This window comes from Ornithorhynchus anatinus, chromosome 7, assembly GCF_004115215.2.
Source record: "Ornithorhynchus anatinus isolate Pmale09 chromosome 7, mOrnAna1.pri.v4, whole genome shotgun sequence".
In the NCBI taxonomy this organism is placed as follows: Eukaryota; Metazoa; Chordata; class Mammalia; order Monotremata; family Ornithorhynchidae; genus Ornithorhynchus; species Ornithorhynchus anatinus.
Window position 1 is genome coordinate 6,535,989 of NC_041734.1, and position 19,784 is coordinate 6,555,772.

Consider the following 19,784-nt stretch of genomic DNA (forward strand, 5'->3'; position numbering starts at 1 on the left):
GCCCTGATTTCTCTCCTTCTCTCCAGTCTCGCATCACCTCCTGCCTTCAAGACATCTCTACTTGGATGTCCTCCCGTCAACTCAAACCTAACATGTCCAAAACAGAGCTCCTTATCTCTCCACCTAAACCCTGTCCTCTCCCTGACTTTCCCATCAATGTAGATGGTACCACCCTTCCAGTCTTACAAGCCGGTATCCTTGACGTTATCCTTGACTCCTTTCTGTCATTCAACCCACATATTCAATCTGTCACTAAATCCTATCAGTTCCACCTTCAAAACATTGCTAAAATCCACCCTTTTCTCTCCAAACTGCAACCACATTAATACATTCATCCTATCCCGCCTGGATTGCCGTATCAGCCTTCTTGCTGACCTCCCAGTCTACCGTCTCTCCCCGCTCCAGTCCATACATCATTCTACTGCCCGAATCATTTTTCTACAAAATCTTCAGGACATGCCACCCCACACCACAAAAAACTCCATTGGTTGCCCATCCACCTCTGCATCAAACAAAAACTCCTCACCATTGGCTTTAAAGCAGTCCACCACCTTGCCCGCTCTGACCTCACCTCGCTTATCTCCTCCTAAAACCCAGTCCGCACAATTTGCTCCTCTGGTGCTACCCTTTTCACTGTTCCTCCATCTCCCCTGTTTCCCTGCCGACCCCTAGCCCACATCCTGCCTCTGGCCTGGAATATCCTCCCTCCGCAAATCCGATAAATCCGACTCACCCCCTCTTCAAAGCCTTACTGAAGGCACATCTCCTCCCAAGAGGCCTTCCCAGACTAAGCCCCACTTTTCCTCATCTCCCACTCCCTTCTGCTTCACCCTTTTTTGCTCCCTTTGCTCTTCCCCGCTCCCAGTCCCACAGCACTTATATACATACCTGTCATTTTATTTATTTGTATTGATGTCTGCCTCCCCCCATCTAGACTGTAAGCTAGTTGTGGGCAGAAAATGTTACTGTTTATTGTTGTATTGTACTCTCTCATATGCTTAATGCAGAGCTCTGCACAGAGTAAGCACTCAACAAATACAAGTGAATGAATGAATGAATTGAGCTTAGAAGGATTAAGGACCGGGGAACCCTGCTGGTATTCAAATTTGTAACCCCTGTGGAAGCTGAGGATTTCAAACACATAGTTTAGATCACTACTAGGCGGGCTATTGAGTCTCCCCTCAGGCTGTGTCCAAGCTCCCCTTGAGGAAGTTTTAAGTATTGAAAAAGGCAAATTATATCTGACAGGCCATAACACTTCCCACCTTCAAAACCTTATTAAAATCACCTCTTCCCCAATAGGTCTTCCCCGACCAAGTCCTCATTTCCCCTCCTACCTTCTCCCTCCTGAGTCGCTCTTGCACTTGCTTGGATTTATACCCTTTGTTCCCCCGACCCTCAGCACTCGTATTTGTACCCTTTGTTCCCCCAAACCCTCAGCCCCACTAAAACTTATGTCCATATTCATAATATATTTATTTAGACCATCTCGCCGAGATCCCATGTGTTCCACGTGAGCATGCTCACAACCCACGTACCTGCAACCCTTCGATGGCCAGCTTAAGGATCGACGGGGTCAGCTTGGAGGCTTGCTTGAAGGAAAAATTGCTCCAGTCGATGATTAAAATAAACCCGTTGACCTGCAGCTCCGGGTCCTCGATGAGAACTTCCAGGGACAGGAGGATGGCCCGGAGAATGTCCGTGAAGGAGTTCCTGTGGCCAGAGCAGACACAGTGAGCTGTTAGCGATCACTTGCCCCTTGGGGGCCTGTGGCAGAGGCTCCCAGGGTACACGCCGACACTAGGATTTCATCTGCCCGCTCCGTGCCGGAGTAACATCGAAGGGGCAGAGGAAACGAGAGCCGATCTTTTCCCCTCATTTGTTAGATTGAAAGCTCTTTGTGGGCAGGGAGCCTGTCTTCTACCCCTACTGTACTCTCCCAGGTACTCAGAACAGTACCCTGAGCACAACAGGAAGCAGCCTAGTGGAAAGAGCACAGAAATGGAATCATGGGACCTGGGTTCTATTCGCGACTTCCCTACTTGTGCGAGCCTGGACAAGACACTTATGTAGCCCTCAGCTTCCTCGTCTGTAAAATGGGGATCAAACACCTGTCTTCCAGCCTCCTTAGACTTTGAGTCCTGGCTGGGCTAAGGACCGTGTCCGATCTAATTACCCTATATCTACCGCAGTGCTTGGCACATAGGGAACATTTAAACACCACTATTATTCATTATATTACTATTAGGTGCTCAACAAATTCTATCTAGCATAATTTTCCTTGGTTCATCTCCCTGCTTTCTGGGAGGGGGAGAATCCACTTTCAAACGTCCTGGGCCCACTGGTTTAACAACAGAGCTTAGTACAGTAACTGGCACATACTAAGTACCTAATACCACCAACATTATCATCAGGTTCTCTGAGAAAATCATTCTCCATTACTTCACTGGAGTCCTTCTGAATCTAAATAATCCCCATCTGTAAAATGGGGATGAAGACTATGAGCCCCATGTGGGACGGGAATTGTATTCAACCTGATGAGTTTGTATCGATCCCAACTCTTAGTATAGTGCTTGGCACATAGTAAGCACTTAACAAATACCTTTAAAACAACAACAACAACAAAAAGACACGATTTCTCTGTGCCTCAGTTCCCTCATCTGTAAAATGGGATTTATTATCTGTTCTCCCTTCTACCTAGACTTCGAGCCCCATGTGGGACCTGGTTATCTTTTATCTACCCCATCACTTAGTACAGTGTTTGACACATAGTAAGCACTTAAATACCAGACATTATATTATTATTATACACACTTAATAATTCCTATCAGTGGATGAACTGATAACTTGGTCACCCCCTGGAGAGTAGTTTTGAATACAATTTTTATTTTTTTAAATTCTGGCCACATCCAGTGTTATTTCGGATGGCATGATGGATTTGAAGGAAGAAACCTATTGAGATTAGTGATGTCTTTCTCAATTTCTTCCTTCATTTTCACCAGCCTTCACGGATGTCCCGAGCCATCCTTACATGGCAACGGAAAGCTTAGCTTGTTCCTCAGTAATCTTTATTCTGAAACGATTCTTACGCTGCCTGTAGCATGTTGTTAATTATTGCTCATTGCTTCTGAAATGTCTTTAGCTCCTGGAGTGCTGTAAAGAGTCTATATATTTAATGTGGTTATAGAAATATTCAGTTCTGCAATATGATAGAAATAGAAGTATCATGTCATTGGAAATTAGACCTCCATTTCTTCCATACACCACCCCCCTCTCATTTTAGTGGGGATGGGTGGGGCAGGGAATAAGGAATATTTGTTGATCAGTGATTTCAGCTTTTCCTCTTATCCCATTAGGGATCTCTCTTTTCCCTGACTTCCCTACAGCTTTCAGATTCCCCGTTCACCCTCCCGGGTACCCCAAATCCAGATCCTTGGTCCATATCCAAGGCAATGACCACTGCTTGGATGTGGGCCTGAAGCCTGAGCTGGCGGTTGGGGGATGGGGGTGCCTAGGCAGAGCTCTGCTGCTCTACCCTACCTCAAACATCTCCTAAAAGTGGTTTAATAATAATAATTAATAATTGTGGTATTTGTTAAGCACTTACTATGTGCTAGGCACTGAACTAAGTTCTGGGGTAGATACAAGATAATCAGGTTAGACACAGTCCCTGTTCCTTCATGGGACTCATAGTTGAAGTAGGAGGGAGTAGGATTTAATCCCCATTTTACAGATGATGAAACTGAGGCCCAGAGAAATTAGGTGGCTTACCCAAGGTCACACAGCAGATAAAGAGCAGGGCCAGGATTAGAAACCCAGGCCTTCTGACTCCCCGGCCTGTGCTCTTGCCACCGGGCCACACTGCCTCCCCAGGCAGCTCTGTTCTAGTTCCTATTCATGGTTCCCTGCCAAAATGAATCCAAACCCCTCACTGAATCACCTCTGAATGCAACTAGGCGGTCACTCATATTTCTTCCAGCTGGATATACTTAACAAGGGGAGGAAAAAGTGTGCCTATTTAAAAATCAAGACGATGAAAACTGTTTCCTACTCTGCCAGTCAAGTGCTTTCTTTTAAATGTCCAAAGATGCTCTCTGAATTTGATTAGCCAGAGAGGAGGTGGAGTGCATTCGCCAAGCAGAAGGAAACTGCAGAGAAAGCAGAAAAACAATTCACCTTTCAGGTTTGCAAGGCATTATGTTGCAAGCTTCTGTGTTCAAGGGTAAGCTCCTTGAGGGCAGAGACCTTGTCTTTTACTTTCATTGCTTGCTCCCAAGTACCTAGTCCAGTGTTCAGCCCTTAGGAAACACTCAATAAATACTATTAAACTCTGTGAACCACCTCAGGCTGCAGAAGTACTGGCAGAAATGAGTGACAGACCATCAATTCAAGGGAAGTAGGACAAGGAATATAAAAACAGAACTATTAGCTGCTGCACCTCCTCTACACTGAAAGCTCCTTTTGGGCAGGGAACATTTCTGCATCATTCCCCAAAAGCAGGCATTCCAGAACAGGCTGGAAAGCAAAACTACAGGTTTTGCGTTTGTTCTTTCCACCTAGGGTCCTGATTGGTAACTAACCCAGCTAGCATTTAATGGAAGCTCATCGTGGGCAGGGAATGTGTCTACCAATTCTGTTATATGGTACTCTCTCAAGTGCTTAATACAGTGCTCTGCAACCAGTAAAATGCTCAATAAATAGACTGATTGAAAGAACAACAACAATACTACACCAGCATGAGAGCGCCAAAAACTCTCCAACTATTATTAAACTTCTATGAAAAAATCCATTTCATGCTTGTTTAGTCTGGTAAATCTGACTGAATGGCTATAGGTAATGTAAAGGCAAAGCCTGGGAAGGCTCATCAGCATGTTAAACAGCACTTGACACAGCTACACAGGATCTGTTTGAGCCCTTACGTTGGGCCACTTTTGGCCCTATTTTCCCTATAATATTATCTTACTGTGCCTCTCTGGGCAACCACAAAGTTAAGTAGGCCACAGACACATTGCCAAACACCACTGAAACACTGTCTGAGCTGGCTCCAACCCTCTGGACCACTGAAAAATCACAGACATTATCTCAGATGAAGAATGGAAGTGTAATCTTAGGAGGAATGACATTAGAGACCTCCTGACACAAAAAAGAATTTACTTTTGATACTGACCAGGCCTGCCACTAACGGTCACAGCTCTAGGAGCACCTACACTGGATCTGATACGCCCCTCCTTCTTGATGGGGGAGGTCTCAATTTTTCACCTCCCCCTCCTCCTTATAGCCATCATTCCCTCCCTTTCGCTCCTCCAATACACACACAAAAAAGAACAAGAGGTTCTTCTTGCTGTTAGGAGGATAGGAACACTTTGTTTATGTCTTATCCAGGAATGCAGGGTCACTCACAGGGAGGGATGGATGGCAGGGCATGAGGTGATAATGGGAATAATGGAGGATGAGATGATCATACTCATGGTTTCTTGCATCATCAGTTTCCTGTAGGAGCGCTTTGTCGGCAAAGATTGGGTTTTGGGCTTTTTTTTTTCCTAATGGTATTTGCTAAGCACTTACTATTCCAGTGCTTAGAACAGTGCTTGGCACATAGTAGGCACTTTACAAATACCATCATTATTACTATTATTATTACATGCCAGGCACTGTACTATGTGCTGGGGTAGGCAGATACAAGATAATCAGGTTAGATACAGTCCTGTCCCACATGGGGCTCACAATCTAAATCCCCACTTTACAGATGAGGTAACCGAGGCACAGAGAAGAGAAGTGACTTGCCCAAGGTCAGAGAGCAGTCAAGCAGTGGAGTTGGAATTGACTCCCACGGCCAGGCTCTTTCCACTAGGCTACGCTGCTTCTCAAAAATAACAACCAGTGCCCAGGACAGGGCTCCCTGCTCATCACTCCCACATTTTTTTAATGGTATTCGTTAAGTACCTATCATGGGCCAGGCACTGTACTAAGCACTGGAGTAGATACTAGCAAATCAGGTTGGACACAGTCCATAAGCCACATAGGGCTCACACTCTTAATCATCATCTCACAGATGAGGTAACTAAGGTTTACCCAAAGTCACACAGCAACAAGTAGCGGAGCCAGAATTAGAACCCAGGTCCTTCTGACTCCCAGACCCATGCTCTATCCACCAGGCCAGATCATGGGTGGGTGCTGGAATGGGTCTCCCCACTCCTAACTGCCTTTGCCAGTGACCCATAAGAACAAGAAAATAGTCCAATATCTCTCCCGGATCCCATATGGAATTAAGTACTCGGGGATGCTTTGCTGGGACTAAACAAGAACCTTTACTTAGCTGGAAGCTAATGGACAAACCCTTGTGTCAGGCACTTGGGATTCCTGACCTCAAAAAGCTCTGCCCTTGCTTGAGGTTCAGTCAAGTAATTATTTGGCAGTTCCACCAGTTCTTTTCTAGGGACCAGAGGAGGGGGAAAAAAAATCACCTTGACACTGAGGTCTGGAGGCTTCTAGAAGGCTGAGCATTTGCCATTTTCCCCAAAATTGGGAAGCAGCCTGGTTGCTTGACCAATAATCCTAAAAATCTTGCATGGGCCACTTTGGTCCCTGATGGTAACCTTTACCCCAGAATCAACACAGGACCCTCTGTCCTCGGAAAACTCTTGCATGTCTGGGGTTGACACCTAATTCCATTAGGATGGCTCATCTGCTAATTCTCTAAGCAGCTGGAATCAATAGTTATTATTCACTGTGGTCATTCAACAACAATCCTTCAGCTTCCTGGTCACGGCTCCCACATCATTAGTATCTTATTGCCTTAGGCTCCGGCTTTCCCCTAATTATGTTTGGCAATTTGTGTCCGCCTCTCTTCTCTGTTAGGCTGGAGTTTCTCTAATCTGTTGGTTCTAATTTGCCTTTCCCAAACCCTCCTGGCCTGCTGGATACCTGGTGGGGCACTCAATAAATGGTGTTGATAACACTGATCTCCAACTGTGTCTGCCCACAATCTCCTCGCCAACATCCCAAACCCTGATTTTTCTTCCTACTACGACTGGGCCTTCTCGCTTCGCTTTCCTTCAGAGGGCTGGAATGAGAGTCTCACTGTGTTACCTTGTGACCGGATCTGCTGAATTCCCCTGAGGGAGCCCTGGCTACATGGGGAGGCTGCTGATTCACTCTGTCACTCTCTCTCTTCTCACTTTCCTCTGCCCTCTGGTAAAGGTTAGGGAAACTGGAAACAAGCCTCTTCCCCTCTTACTGCATGCACAATGGAACTCTTTGTTTTCTAGCAGCCTCACCTGGGCCCCCATTCCTGATTTAGTGGCCCAATTCATAGTATCACAAAGGTGTGAACTCTTTCCAATCCTTCTAATGGATTGTTCATTTCTAAAGACTAACTCTGCACCCAAATGTTTCACACACACTGGGTAATATTTACTATCAATAGTAATGAGGGTAATAATGCTTATTATGTGTTAAACACACTGGGTAATATTTTCTATCAATAGTAATGAGGGGAATAATGGTTATTATGTGTTAAACGCTGCACTAAGAGCTGGGGTAGGTAGAAGATAATCAGCTTGGGCACAGTCTAAATAGGAGGGAGAAAATAGTGAAGCAGCTTGCCTAGTGGAAAGACCACAGGCCGGGGAGCCAAAGGACCTGGGTTCTAAACCCAGCTCCGGCACTTGTCTGCTGTGTGACCCTGGGCAAGTCACTTCTCTGTGCCTCAGTTACCTCATCTGCAAAAGGGGGATTGAGACAGCCCCTACATGGACAGGGACTGTGCCGAACCCAATTTGCTTGTATCTCCCCGTGTGCTATTATAGTACCTGGAACATAGTATGCAATTAGCAAATACCACAATTATTATTATTACTACTATTATTAATCTCAGCTCTGCCACTTTGCTGTGTGACCTTGGACAAGTCACTTCACTTTTCTGTACCTCACTTATGTCATCTGTAAAATGGAGATTGAAAATTGTGAGCCCCATGTGAGACAGGGACTGTGTCCAACCATATTAGCTTGTATCTACCCCAGCGCTTAGAATAGTGACCAGCACAGAGTAAGCATTTAACAAATTCTATTAAAAACAAACAAAACAAATATCATGAAAAACCTCTCTGTGATTTCCTTATCTGTAAAATGGGGATTAAAATCCTCCTTTCATTTTAGACTGCAAGTCCCATGTGGGACAGGGACTGTGTCCAACCTGATTCTCTTTTATTATTAATAATAATAATAATAATAATGATGATGGTATTTGTTAAGCACTTACTATGTATCAAGCACTGTTCTAAGCGCTGGGTATATTCAAGGTAATGAGGTTGTCCTACGGTGGGCTCACAGTCTTAATCCCCATTTTACAGATGAGGTAACTGAGGCACAGAAAAGTTAAGTGACTTGCCCAAAGTCACATGGCTGATAAGTGTCGGAGCCAGGATTAGAACCCTCGACCCCTGACTCCCAAGCCCATGCTCTTTTCACTAAGGCACACTGCTTCACCAGTGCTCAGCACAGTACATGGCACATAGTAAGTGCTTACCAGGTATCATTTAAAGAAAGGAATTGGACATCATTTTTACAGGTGGGAAAACTGAGGCCCAGAGAAGGGAATTTTACTCTAGAACCTCCTCCCCTGTGCCACCCTCCCCCCCCCGAAAAAAATCCACCTTGACTCTGTGCAGACATTGCCACTGTGAAGCCACAGTGTGTGGGGAATTAAATAACAAAAGAACCTGAGAAAAGTTATTTAAATCCTAGGAACTCAGCCTCTAAGTAGAATAAAGCCCACTTGTTCTTAAAGATGTATTCAAGAAGAAAGCAAGGCAATCAAATAATAATAATATTTATGGTATTTGATAAGTGCTTATTATGTGCCAGAGAAGTGGAGCGATTTACCCAAAGTCACACAGCAGACAGGTGGTGAAGCTGGGATTAGAACCCATGTCTTTCAGACTCTCAGTCCAGTAGACTACGCTGCTTCTGTCAGTAGCCCCAGTGGCAGACTTGAATGAGCAATCATTCAGCTCCGTCGGGCAATCTTTTCCATCTACAGGCCCGTGACAGGCTGGAGGAGCAAGAGAGCAGATGTGCAGTGGAAATCATCCCTATCTGAGGAAAGGAGACGGGTCTCTGAAATCTACAGCTTGAGAGGCAGCGTGCCCAAGTAGGAAACAGCACGGTCCTGGGAGTCAAGAGACCTGGTCTCAAATCTAGGCTCCTCCACTTGCCGGCTGGGTCACCTTGGGCAAGTCGCCTAACTTCTCTGGGCCTCGGTTTCCACATTTGTAAAATGGGGATAAAATATCAGTCCTCCCTCTTAGACGGCGAGCCCAGAAAGGGAACGTGCCGAGACTGATTATCTATTATCTACCCCAGTGAGTGCTTAATGAATCACTATTGTACAACAGACTAAGGCCATAATTCGGTGCCATAGGATGAGCTGATGAGATTAGGGAGTGGGTAATCCCACGTAGGCTGGCCCTCTTCCTTTGAGACGGACCGCCTCTTGGGAAGACTGTTCTGGGAGCGGACAATGGAGACGTGGTGCTTTTATCCACGCTAATCTGAGCATATCGCGAGGACCACACTCTTTTCATTTAAAGCCCAAAGGAATCTCCTTAAAGCAAATCGGCTGTGGCAGCCGCCACTTGTTATTCCGACTAGACGTCCTGTATTCTTCAAGATTTAACTAAAGAGTTTTTCCTTGCTTCCGAGCCGGGGAGATCAAGTACAAGTAGCCCAGAAACGATGATGCACATGTTCATTATCTGGACCAGCCGCTGGGTTGCCGAGGATGAAAACACCTCCAGCGGAGCCGCTCTCAAACTGGGTCTTAAATTGAACAAAGCGGCGGCTTCTCAGAGCTCGGCGGCCCTTCCGCCGAAGCAAACGGGGCCACCTCTGCACTGCCCGGATCCCATCGATCAATGCTATCTACTTACTGAGAAGCACTGGGGCCTACTGGATAGAGCACGGGTCTGGGAGTCAGAAGGACCTGGGTTCTAATCCCAGCTCCGCCACTTGTCTGCTCTGTGACCCTGGGCAAGTCACTTCACTTCTCTGTGCCTTAGTCATCTCATCTATAAAATGGGGATTAAGATTGTGAGCCCCATCTGGGACAGGGACTGTGTCCACCCTGATTTGTTTGTATCCACCCCAGTGCTTAGTACATAGTAAGTGCTTGACAAATACCACAGTTATTATTACCACCTCTGTGTACAGAAGTCTGAACTAAGTGCTTGGAAGAGTACGATATAACAGAGTTGGTGGACACATTCCCTGCCCATCATGATCCCATCTGGTTTAACAGCACCCAGTGAACCTCTCTGCTCAGCTCCCCAGCTGGCGAGAGGATTGGATTTGCTTTAAGTATGTGTGTGCTGTCTGGGCCCAAGAGAAAAGATGAGGTGAGCCATTCGAGTCTGATGTAGTTGAAGCAGAGCCGGGTAGTCTGGTTGCATGTTGGGAATGGGACTGGCTCCCAACAGTAAAGGAGGAAGGCTGCCATGTCACGGTGCCCCATCAGAGAGGACAAGGAGCAGCTTTGCAACCTTACCCATCCTTCTCCACATCAGTCAGAAACTTCTCACATTGGCTTTAAAGAACTCAATTCCCTTGCTCCCTCCTACCTCACCTCATGACTCTGTTAAAACCCAGCCAAATCCTTCGCTACTCTAATGCCAACCTTCTCAATGTACCTAGATCTCGTCCAGGTCACTGACGACCTCTCACCCACATCTGCGTCTGGTCTGGAACATCACCCCTCCTCATCTGTGACAATTACTCTTGCCCCTTTGAAGCTTTATTTCAGGCACATCTCTTCAAGAGGCCTTCCCTGACTAAGCCCTCCTTTCCTCTTCTCCCACTCGCTTCCGTGTCACCCTGACTTGTTCCCTGTATCCATTCCCCATTTCCAGCCACAGAGCACTCATGTTCACATCTATAATTTATTTATATTAATGTCTGTCTCCCCCTCTAGACTGCAAACTCACTGTGGGCAGGGAATGGGTCTGTTCACGGTCATATTGTACTCTCCAAAGTGCTTAACACAGTGCTCTGCACACAGTAAGTGCTCAATAAACATGACTGTCTGAATGACCGACTGATTTAGCAATCTTGAGATCCCTAATTGTAAGGCCGGAGGAAAGACAGCTTTTATCATCTGTTTTTACTACTGTGATACCCTCAACCGATTCCCACAGAATGCCAGGTTGGATGCCATTATGTGTCTGTCGTGACAACCCCGGCATCATCACACGCATCGGGGTATCCACCTCAGGGATGGGGGTGGGTACAGCCAATGTTTTCCCACCTCAGAGCGGCCAAGGTTCTGAAACTGGTCCTGGCCAGGAAGTTGAATTTGGATTGTCATGAAACACAGAGAGTGAGTGGCTCACACTGTAAACTCATTGTGGGCAGGGAATGGGTCTGCTAACTCTGTTGGACTGTACTCTACCAAGAGCTTAGTGCAGTGCTCTACACAAAGAAAGTGTTCGATAAATAGCATTGATTAATCAATTATAATTATAAATAACAGTACAGTGCCTGGCCAATTACTAAGCGCTGGGGTGGATATAAGCAAATCGGGTTGGACAGAGCCCCTGTCCCATGTGGGGATCATATTCTCAATTCCCATTTTACAGATGAGGTAACTGAGGCACAGAGAAGTGAAGTGACTTTCCCGAGGTCACACAAAGAAGACAAGTGGCGGTTCCGGGATTAGAACCCATGACCTTCTGACTCCTGGACCCGTGCTCTATCCACTATGCCATGCTCCTTCTAACCCGTGACTCAGTGTGGAGAGTCCTTGTGCTCTTTCTGCTCTCCACCCAACCCCAAAACCAGACTGACCCCCAGCCGAACCAACCCAGAGACAGGAGAACCAAGGAAAGTTCTTGGATTAAAAACTGCAAAACTAAGAACTAAATTGCTTTGATATGATGTAGTATGCTCTAAGCACAGTGTTTTGTTGGTTTCATTGGTTCAGCTGAGCAGTGCCCCAGGAAAGTCGGCACAGTGAGTTATGATCCCAGCTTCATAATTGACGAAGTCAAGAATGCTCTGGTGACTGGCCCAGAATTGTACACCGAATTACAGAAGGAAGCAGGAGGGTGCACTGTTGCCTTCTCGTCATCCCTTTTCTCTTTCTTCTCTATTAAGCGTTAACATTTTTATTACAGGTAGGTCGTACTCATTTTTAACCTTTCTGCTGACTCTGCTCCTGCTCTGAGCTATCTGCCTTTGCCTCTCTCTATGGATTTTCATTTTCTCTGCTTTTGATCGTCCCTCCACCTCTCCCTAGCACATTTTTTTCCTCGGCCTGCACATCGATTTTTAATGCACTTGGATCCTCGCTTCCCTCCCCACTCCTTTTTTCTTTGTGAATTGATTTTTGCCCTTCTTGAGCCTGCCTCCCCCCTTCCCTCCCATGGCTCCTCTTTCCTTGCCGACCGCCTTTCCCACTGAGGGACGAGGCTCCGCGACAGTTGGCTTCTCTGGCCTCCAGCTGTGGTAGGAGAAACCAATTCTCACCTTCTCTTGGCAGCCAGAAATGCTGGGAGGGGGCCGTCTGGTGGCGGGCTTCGGGGTGGGGGAGAGGCAGCTCCCACAGGAAGTCATATTTTGCCAGCTGTAAACCACTCAAACAATGAAATGCTGGAACGAGGTTCTAAATTTAGGACACGGACGTTCCACTGCATTCTACGTCTGACATAAAACGGTCTCTTCTAGCACTTGAGAGGTATCCGTAAAGCTACTCAGATCACAGGACGGAAACAAAAAAAAAGCTCCACTGATAACAGTGCTCTGCCTCATGAAAGAAGAGAGTGTGGGACTCAGAGCTAGCTGTCTTTCAGAAATTTTGAAGTTACGTGAAGCAGCCGTAGACAGACTGCAGATATTTTATTCTAGTTGTACATCTGACTGAAGCCACAGTAACTGCTAGAGGTGCTTAGGTCAGGCTTGGGACAGAGCACTATTTTCCTTCAACTTCCAGCTCTGGATGGACACACGGAGGGTTGAGAGGAAGTTGAAGGCCAAATTCCAGAATAATGTGGCTTCTCCCAAGTTCATCTTCCCTCACTGTCAGCCCACCCCCTCATCGGTTAACTCTCCTCCTCAGCCCAGTGGAAAGAATATGGGACTGGGAGACAGAATGACTGGGTTCTAATCCCAGCTCCACTACTTGTCTGCGTGACCTTGTGCAAGTCACTTAACTTCTCTGTGCCTCAATGACCTCATCTGTAAAATGAGGCCTGTGAGCCCCATGTGAGACAGGAACTGCATCCAACCTGATAACCTCGTATCTATCCCGGCGCTAAGAACAGTGTTTGGCACAGAGTAAGTACTTAATAAATACCATCATTAATATTTTAATCCCAGCTCTGTCACAGGCCTGCTCTGGGATCTTGGGAAGGTCATTTAACTTCTCTGTGCCTCAGTCCCTGTAAAATGGGGATTCAATACCTGTTCTCCCTCCCCCTTAGATTGTGAGCCCCATGTGGGACAGGGACTGTGTCTGACCTGATGCTTTTGTAGCTGCCTCAGACCTCAGTGTACAGTGCTTTTATTATTAATACCCACTTTTATCATCATCATCATCATCATCACCATCCTTCTCCTCTCCCAGCCACCCCTAATCTCCACCACTCTGCTATAGCTAATCCCGTTCTTTCATCCTCCAGGGGACGTCAGTCAACCATACCTGAGCAATTACTTTGTGAAGAGCACTATACTAGATGCTTGGGAGAGTACAATATAACAATATAACAAACACATTCTCTGCTCACAGTGAGATTACAGTCTAGAAGGGGAGGACAGGCATTAATATAAATAAATTACAGCTATGTACTTAAGTGCTCTAGGGCTGGGAGGAGGGATGAATAAGGAGCAAATCAGGGCGACACAGAAGGGAGTGGGAGAAGAGGAAAGGAGGGCTTAGTTAGGGAAGTCCTCTTGGAGGAGATGTGCCTTCGATATGACTTTGAAGGCGTGGAAGCGTCACTGTCTGCTGGATCTGACAAGGGAGGGCATTCCAGTCCAGAGGCAGGATGTGGGTGAGAGGTTAGTTGCGAGAGAGATGAGACGGAGATACAATGAGAAGAAGAGGATGAGAGAAGCGAAGTGTGCATGTGAGAGCCCCCTAGGCAATCTGATGGTCTTTGTCTTGCTGGGTCCCGGTTTGGGCACTGTGCTCTAAGCAGATTTCCCAGGGATCCATCTCACAGAAACTCCGCACCAAAGAGAAACATTTAAGGTCATCAAAATTTCTAGGCCAAGTTGGCCTAAACTGACCCACTTTTTGACTTTCCAACACAACTTCAAATTCCTCACTGGCTTCTCTTTGATCTCAAATTTTCTGGGGTTCAGAAGAACTTGGATTTTGCAGCTGTTTTTCAAGAAGAGAGCTGCAATTTGGCGTGTTTTGAAGGAAGAGCTTGAAGCTGGCAGGCAATCAGGGACCTGAAGATGTCATGACCTTTTCTATAAATTGTAGATGTTCAAACTGGGATATTGATTCTTAGATATATTACTGTAATAGATATTCTTGTTCCCACTGAATGTTTACTAATAGAATTCTACTCTGAGGAAAATTGTGATGTTGATGACAGCACTGACTATTAAGGATTCATTAAGTGCTTACTATAAGCCAGGAACATAGGGTAAACCCTGGGGTGGCTACAAGATTATTGGATTAGGGATGCGCAATCTAAGAGGGAGGGGGAGCATATACCTTATCCCCATCATACAGATGAGGAAACTGAGGCATCAAGCATTTCCATGACTCACCCAAAGTCACCAGGAGGTCAGTGGCAGAGCTAATGTTAGAAACCTGTGAGAAGCAGCATAGCCTAGTGGAAAGAGCACAGACCCAGGAGTCAGAGGACCTGGGTTCAAATCCCAGCTCCACCACATGTCTGCTGTGTGACCTTGGACAAGTCACTTCACTTCTCTGGGCCTCAGTTCCCTCATCTGCAAAATTGAAATTCAATATCGGTTCTCTCCCCTGCTTAGACTGTGAGCCCCATGTGGGACCTAATTACCTTGTATCTCCCCCCAGGGCTTAGTACAGTGCTTGACACATAGTAAGTGCTTAATAATACCATTATCATTATTATTATTTTTAATAATGATAATAATAAACTTGGTCTTCTGACTCCCAAGTTCAACGCTCTTTCCAGTAGGCCACACTGCCTCTCTGTGAAAACCAAATTTTACTCTTCCCTGTCTTCTAGAAATGAACAGTGCCTGAATCGATTTTACACTGCCCAACACCATGGGAAGAGTCGGGGCAAATCTGAGCCGGTGCCTTGTCCCCTGGATGTAAATGACTTACCCCAGAGATCCAGAACTAGTCTAGAGTTGAAATTTGCTTAGGAAACTGCCTTTTGTTCACCCAATAGCTTGAGCAAATCCAAAAGCTATTGGAAGTCTGTTGCATAGGACTGGAGAAGATTCCAGAATCTCCTCTTGTATTCCTTTTTTCCCCTCCTCTGTTTTTGAAGTTCTGATTAGTTTTAATTACAGTTTTTCCTAGCTCCTCTTTTCAGCTGGCTTGCCGAGTGACTAGTTAGTCAGAACCTCATCAGCATGCTAATCCTCTATTAGCCTTTAGAGGAGAAAATGTCAGATGACAGAATTAAATGGTAGGTTTGGGATAATTTTTTTTTCTGAATATAATCGCTTGTTTCTAGGCTGTTCTTATTTGTCATCACTTTTATGGAAATTTTATTACACTTTCAAATTCTCACCTTCCTCTCTCCAGGGCTTGTCTATAAGTCACATTTTGGTTTTTCAGTGTGCTCTCAGAGCATGCTCTTTTATCCCTGAAATCTCCAGTGGAAATCTAATCCTCAGTAATCCTCTCCTCTGCAGCCAAGCCAAAACACGATTGTTCCCAGCTTTCTAAGGCACAGAGGACATCGGATGCATTTTGGAATGGCTAATTGAAACTCAGCTTACCTGGCTGGGGGCAGTACAAAGAAAATATTGTTTAAAATGTAAAGGCAGATGCCCTAGGATCTCGGGGATTTGGTACTTGGCATCGGAACCTCGGTACGTTCCTGAGATTGCCTTCCTGGGGCACCATTCTTGCCCCATATGGAATGGCAGGGTAGGAGAGCAGACAGCGGGGCTTGGAAGGAGGGGACAGTCGGGGACCCTGAGGTGGGTAGAGTGACCAGGGATGGACACACACTGTTTTTTATGAGAAGACCAGGGCACCGGAGATGAGCATCAGACACTGACGTCCGTCTGAAGAGTCTGCGGTCGATGGTGCCGCCACCCTCTGCCCTCCTCACTTCTCCCTGACACCTCTTTAAGATGCCTGAAGGAGGGACTTGGTGGGGAACTGGAGCTGGTGGTGAGGGAGTGAATGGATCCTCTCATGAAGCCTGCAGAGGGCAAGGGGCAGGAGAGAAGAGGGGTAAAAAAGGGGAAAAGGGGGAAGAAGGAGAGTGAGAGGAAGAGGAAAGGGATGGGGGAAGAAATGAATGTTTCTTCCTGCTCGCCCACTTCTGAGGGGTACTGTTGTCCTAGAGTGAACACCAGTGGGAAGAACTGGGTCATTATGTCTCGGCTATTTTATCTTGATGCTTCGATGAGGCACTGAGGAGAAGACCTCAGGCTGGTGGGGTCGCTGAGGCCCGGAGACGTTCACTCAGGCCTTCTGGGAGGCGAGGCCGGAAGCCGAACCCCTCCATACTACCCGCCCCGAGCACTGTCCGCTAAGCGATCCACAGAGCTGAACAGCTGAATGAGATAGGTTCCAAGTCAGGAAACAATATGCATTTTCATGGCAACTAAAAGAATAACTGTTCCAGAATACAAATTGCAGTGAAGTGTGCTAAGAATACCGAACCTGTGGCTACACTGTAAAATCAGAAAAGATATTTCAGGATGAGCCTTTTTCGGTACTTGTTATCTCTGCTGGGAATTAAACAAAAGCTTTTGTGACTTGTGTCACATGAACGAAGTGGCATCCCCACCCCACCCCCACCAACCGACTGGCCACACTCTCCCTCTGGGAACGGGTCCTGGCTCTCCTTCTCCACACCACTGAGGAGACTCCATCCCACTCTGCCTTACAACACCACGGTGGAAAAGAGAAAGACGCCCTCAGCACGAGGCCTCCACAAAATCCCACCAAGACTGGAGGCCACTGGAATGTGGCTACAGGTTTGTTCTGCACTTGGAGCCACGAGGAACATTTGATTCTGCTCCTCTAGCCACAGCACCCTACTAATTTTGATTTTATTTTCTGTATTTGCCTGTGCCACGCTTTAATTTTCATCATTCCTGATACGTCTGGCTTCGATCCTTTCTCCCTGCTTATACTCTTTGATTGTGAGCCCCCTGAGAGACAGTGACCATATCTAACTCCCACCTGTGTATACTCTGTCAGTACTTAATACAGTGCTCTGTAGTAATTATAGTATTTATTAAGTGCTTACTATGTGCCAAGCAATGTATTAAGAGCTGAGGGACTGTTTACTGAACCCAGGAAGGTCACATCCTATGTCAAAACATCAGATACTTAATACTTTTCATTAGCTAAAGGTGATTTACTTTTTTTTTAATCTGTATGAGATTTTCAAAAATAATCCAATGCAGAATTATTCCAGAAGTTTGAAATTCTTTTCAGAGAAAACTTGCTCTGACTTGAGATCCATTTTTAGAAATTTTGTACACCTAAATATGAAAACAATATTCTGTGCATCACATTCATACTCTGTAGTGATCATCTAGAGGACTGAGTTCTAAAGTACTTAGCATGGTGGCATAGCACATTCTGCTTCAAAAATACCATAAAAAGGCTGCCCTCTAAGGAAATGGTCTCCCCTTCCCTTCTGCCGCTTTTCTAAAGGATAGACGGAGGGGCAGGCGGGTGGGCAGGCTAGAGGGGCCACCAGGTGGAATTTCCAGAGCAAGACTGTGAACACCGGCTCCGGCCTAAAAATGGGGCACCGGGGGAAGGGCTGGGAACTGGAACAGTGGGGAGCGATCTGGATCACTGCAGGAAACGGCCTGACCAGAATATCGTTTTGGCAAGCATCGTGGACCAAAGCTGAACTACTCTCAGAAAGGCAGTCTGACCCAATTTGACTTCCAGTCTGGAGACTTACCAGGTACACATCTTGGCATGACCCTGTGGAAAGAACGTGGCACTGGGAGTGAGGAGACCCAAGTTCTAATCTCGACTCTGCCACCGATCCGCTGTGTAACCTTATGTGGGTCACTTAACCTCTCTGGGCCTCTGTTCCCCTCATCTGCAAAATGGGGATAAGACAGCTGCTTAGGGTGTGAGCTCCGTGTGGGACAGGGACTGCGGCCAATCACATTATGCTATGCCTACACCAGCACTCAGCACAGTGCTTGGTACACAGTAAATAAAGTACTTAATACATACCATCATTCTTACTATGCAGAAGCAAGGAACTGGGGGCCTGGAAGGGAGCGGATGGCATTATATAGCATTAAATGACCGCAAAGCTTTCAGAGCCAGTGACAGAAAGGAAGAAATGTAAGCAGCGGTGGGACAAAGTACCAGACAGAAATAGCACACTGCTTTAAACCCTTCACAAGAAAATTTACTTTCACTTTATTTTCCTTTCTGATGTTACCCGCTTGTGGTATTACAGCAATAACTTGTACTGCTTTAGAGCGTGCTCAAAATAAATGACTCGAGGGCTTGATTTACGGCCGCAGAAGAGCAGTGCCCTTTAATCACTCCCAGCAGCTGGTTAGAGCCGGGTATATCATCAGGCAAGAGAGATGATCTTCCAAATGTGACAGTGAATGGCTAGACAGGGTTGAATCCCAACCACTCTTTGCTTCGGCCTGCCTCTCACAAGTTAAGTCGGACGTACCGGTCAGCTTCCCCTGAGCATCATGAGATGCTTCTCAAAAAGAAGCTCATCCAGATCCACTAGACTGTAAGTTCCTTGAGGGCAGAGATCGTGTCTAGCAACACAATTGTATATTGTACTCTCCCAAGCGCTGAGTAGAGTGCTCAATAAAGTGCTCAATTAAAATCTTAGATTGATTGATCGATTGGAAAGGTTCCTTCATGATGAGATCAGGTGGCCCATTCCTCCAGTTTTACAAACAGCATGATCTAGTGGAGAGGCCATGGGCTTGGGAGTCAGAGGACCTGGGTTCTAATCCTGGTTCTTCCATCTGCCGGCTGTGTGATCTTGGGCAGGTATGAGGATTAAACCTATTCCCTCCCAACTAGACTCTAAGCACTATGTGGGACAGGGACTCTGTGTAAATTGATTATCTTGTATCTACCCCTGCACTCAGCACGGAGTACGCTATTTTTATAAATAAATGCTATTTTTAAAAAATCCGGATAGGTCAGCCCTGGACTGATATGGCCCCGGTCACCTTTCATATGCCTTCTACCTTGCAGGGTTCGACTTCTGTCCTTGGATTTTGGTACCTTCTGCGAAGTTAAGAGGCCAAATGTTTCTGACATGTTACAGCTCCTGGGCCTGTGGCAGTCAGAGGCTAGGTGGGTTCCATACCAGCTCTCAGATACTTTCCTCCCGAAGGGCAAGAGTGTCTGACAATGCACTCTCTTAGGTTTGTAAGTGCAAATTTACGAGTAACATCTGCTCTGAAAATATGTTGTAAACCCAGGAGGGCTAGCTCCCTGGCCTTTCCGCAATACCTGAGCTGCAGCAACCTCAAAGTCAAGAAGCTCAGAGGGGAACAGGCCAAAGCCGAGTCGATTCTTTCTGTTGCTCTCCCATGGGCCTTCTCCACTTTTTAAAAATCAATCAGTGGTATTATCA

General features: G+C 46.3%; 1 protein-coding gene across 1 annotated transcript in view; it reads right to left on the reverse strand.

Annotated features, from left to right (window-relative positions):
* CLVS1 (clavesin 1) overlaps nt 1-19,784 on the reverse strand; it is an 83,721-nt gene that overhangs the window by 32,115 nt on the left and 31,822 nt on the right. Inside the window, exon 4 of the mRNA XM_029068307.2 lies at nt 1,539-1,713. Within this exon, the coding sequence (XP_028924140.1) occupies nt 1,539-1,713 (175 nt within the window). The remainder of the gene's footprint in view (nt 1-1,538; nt 1,714-19,784) is intronic.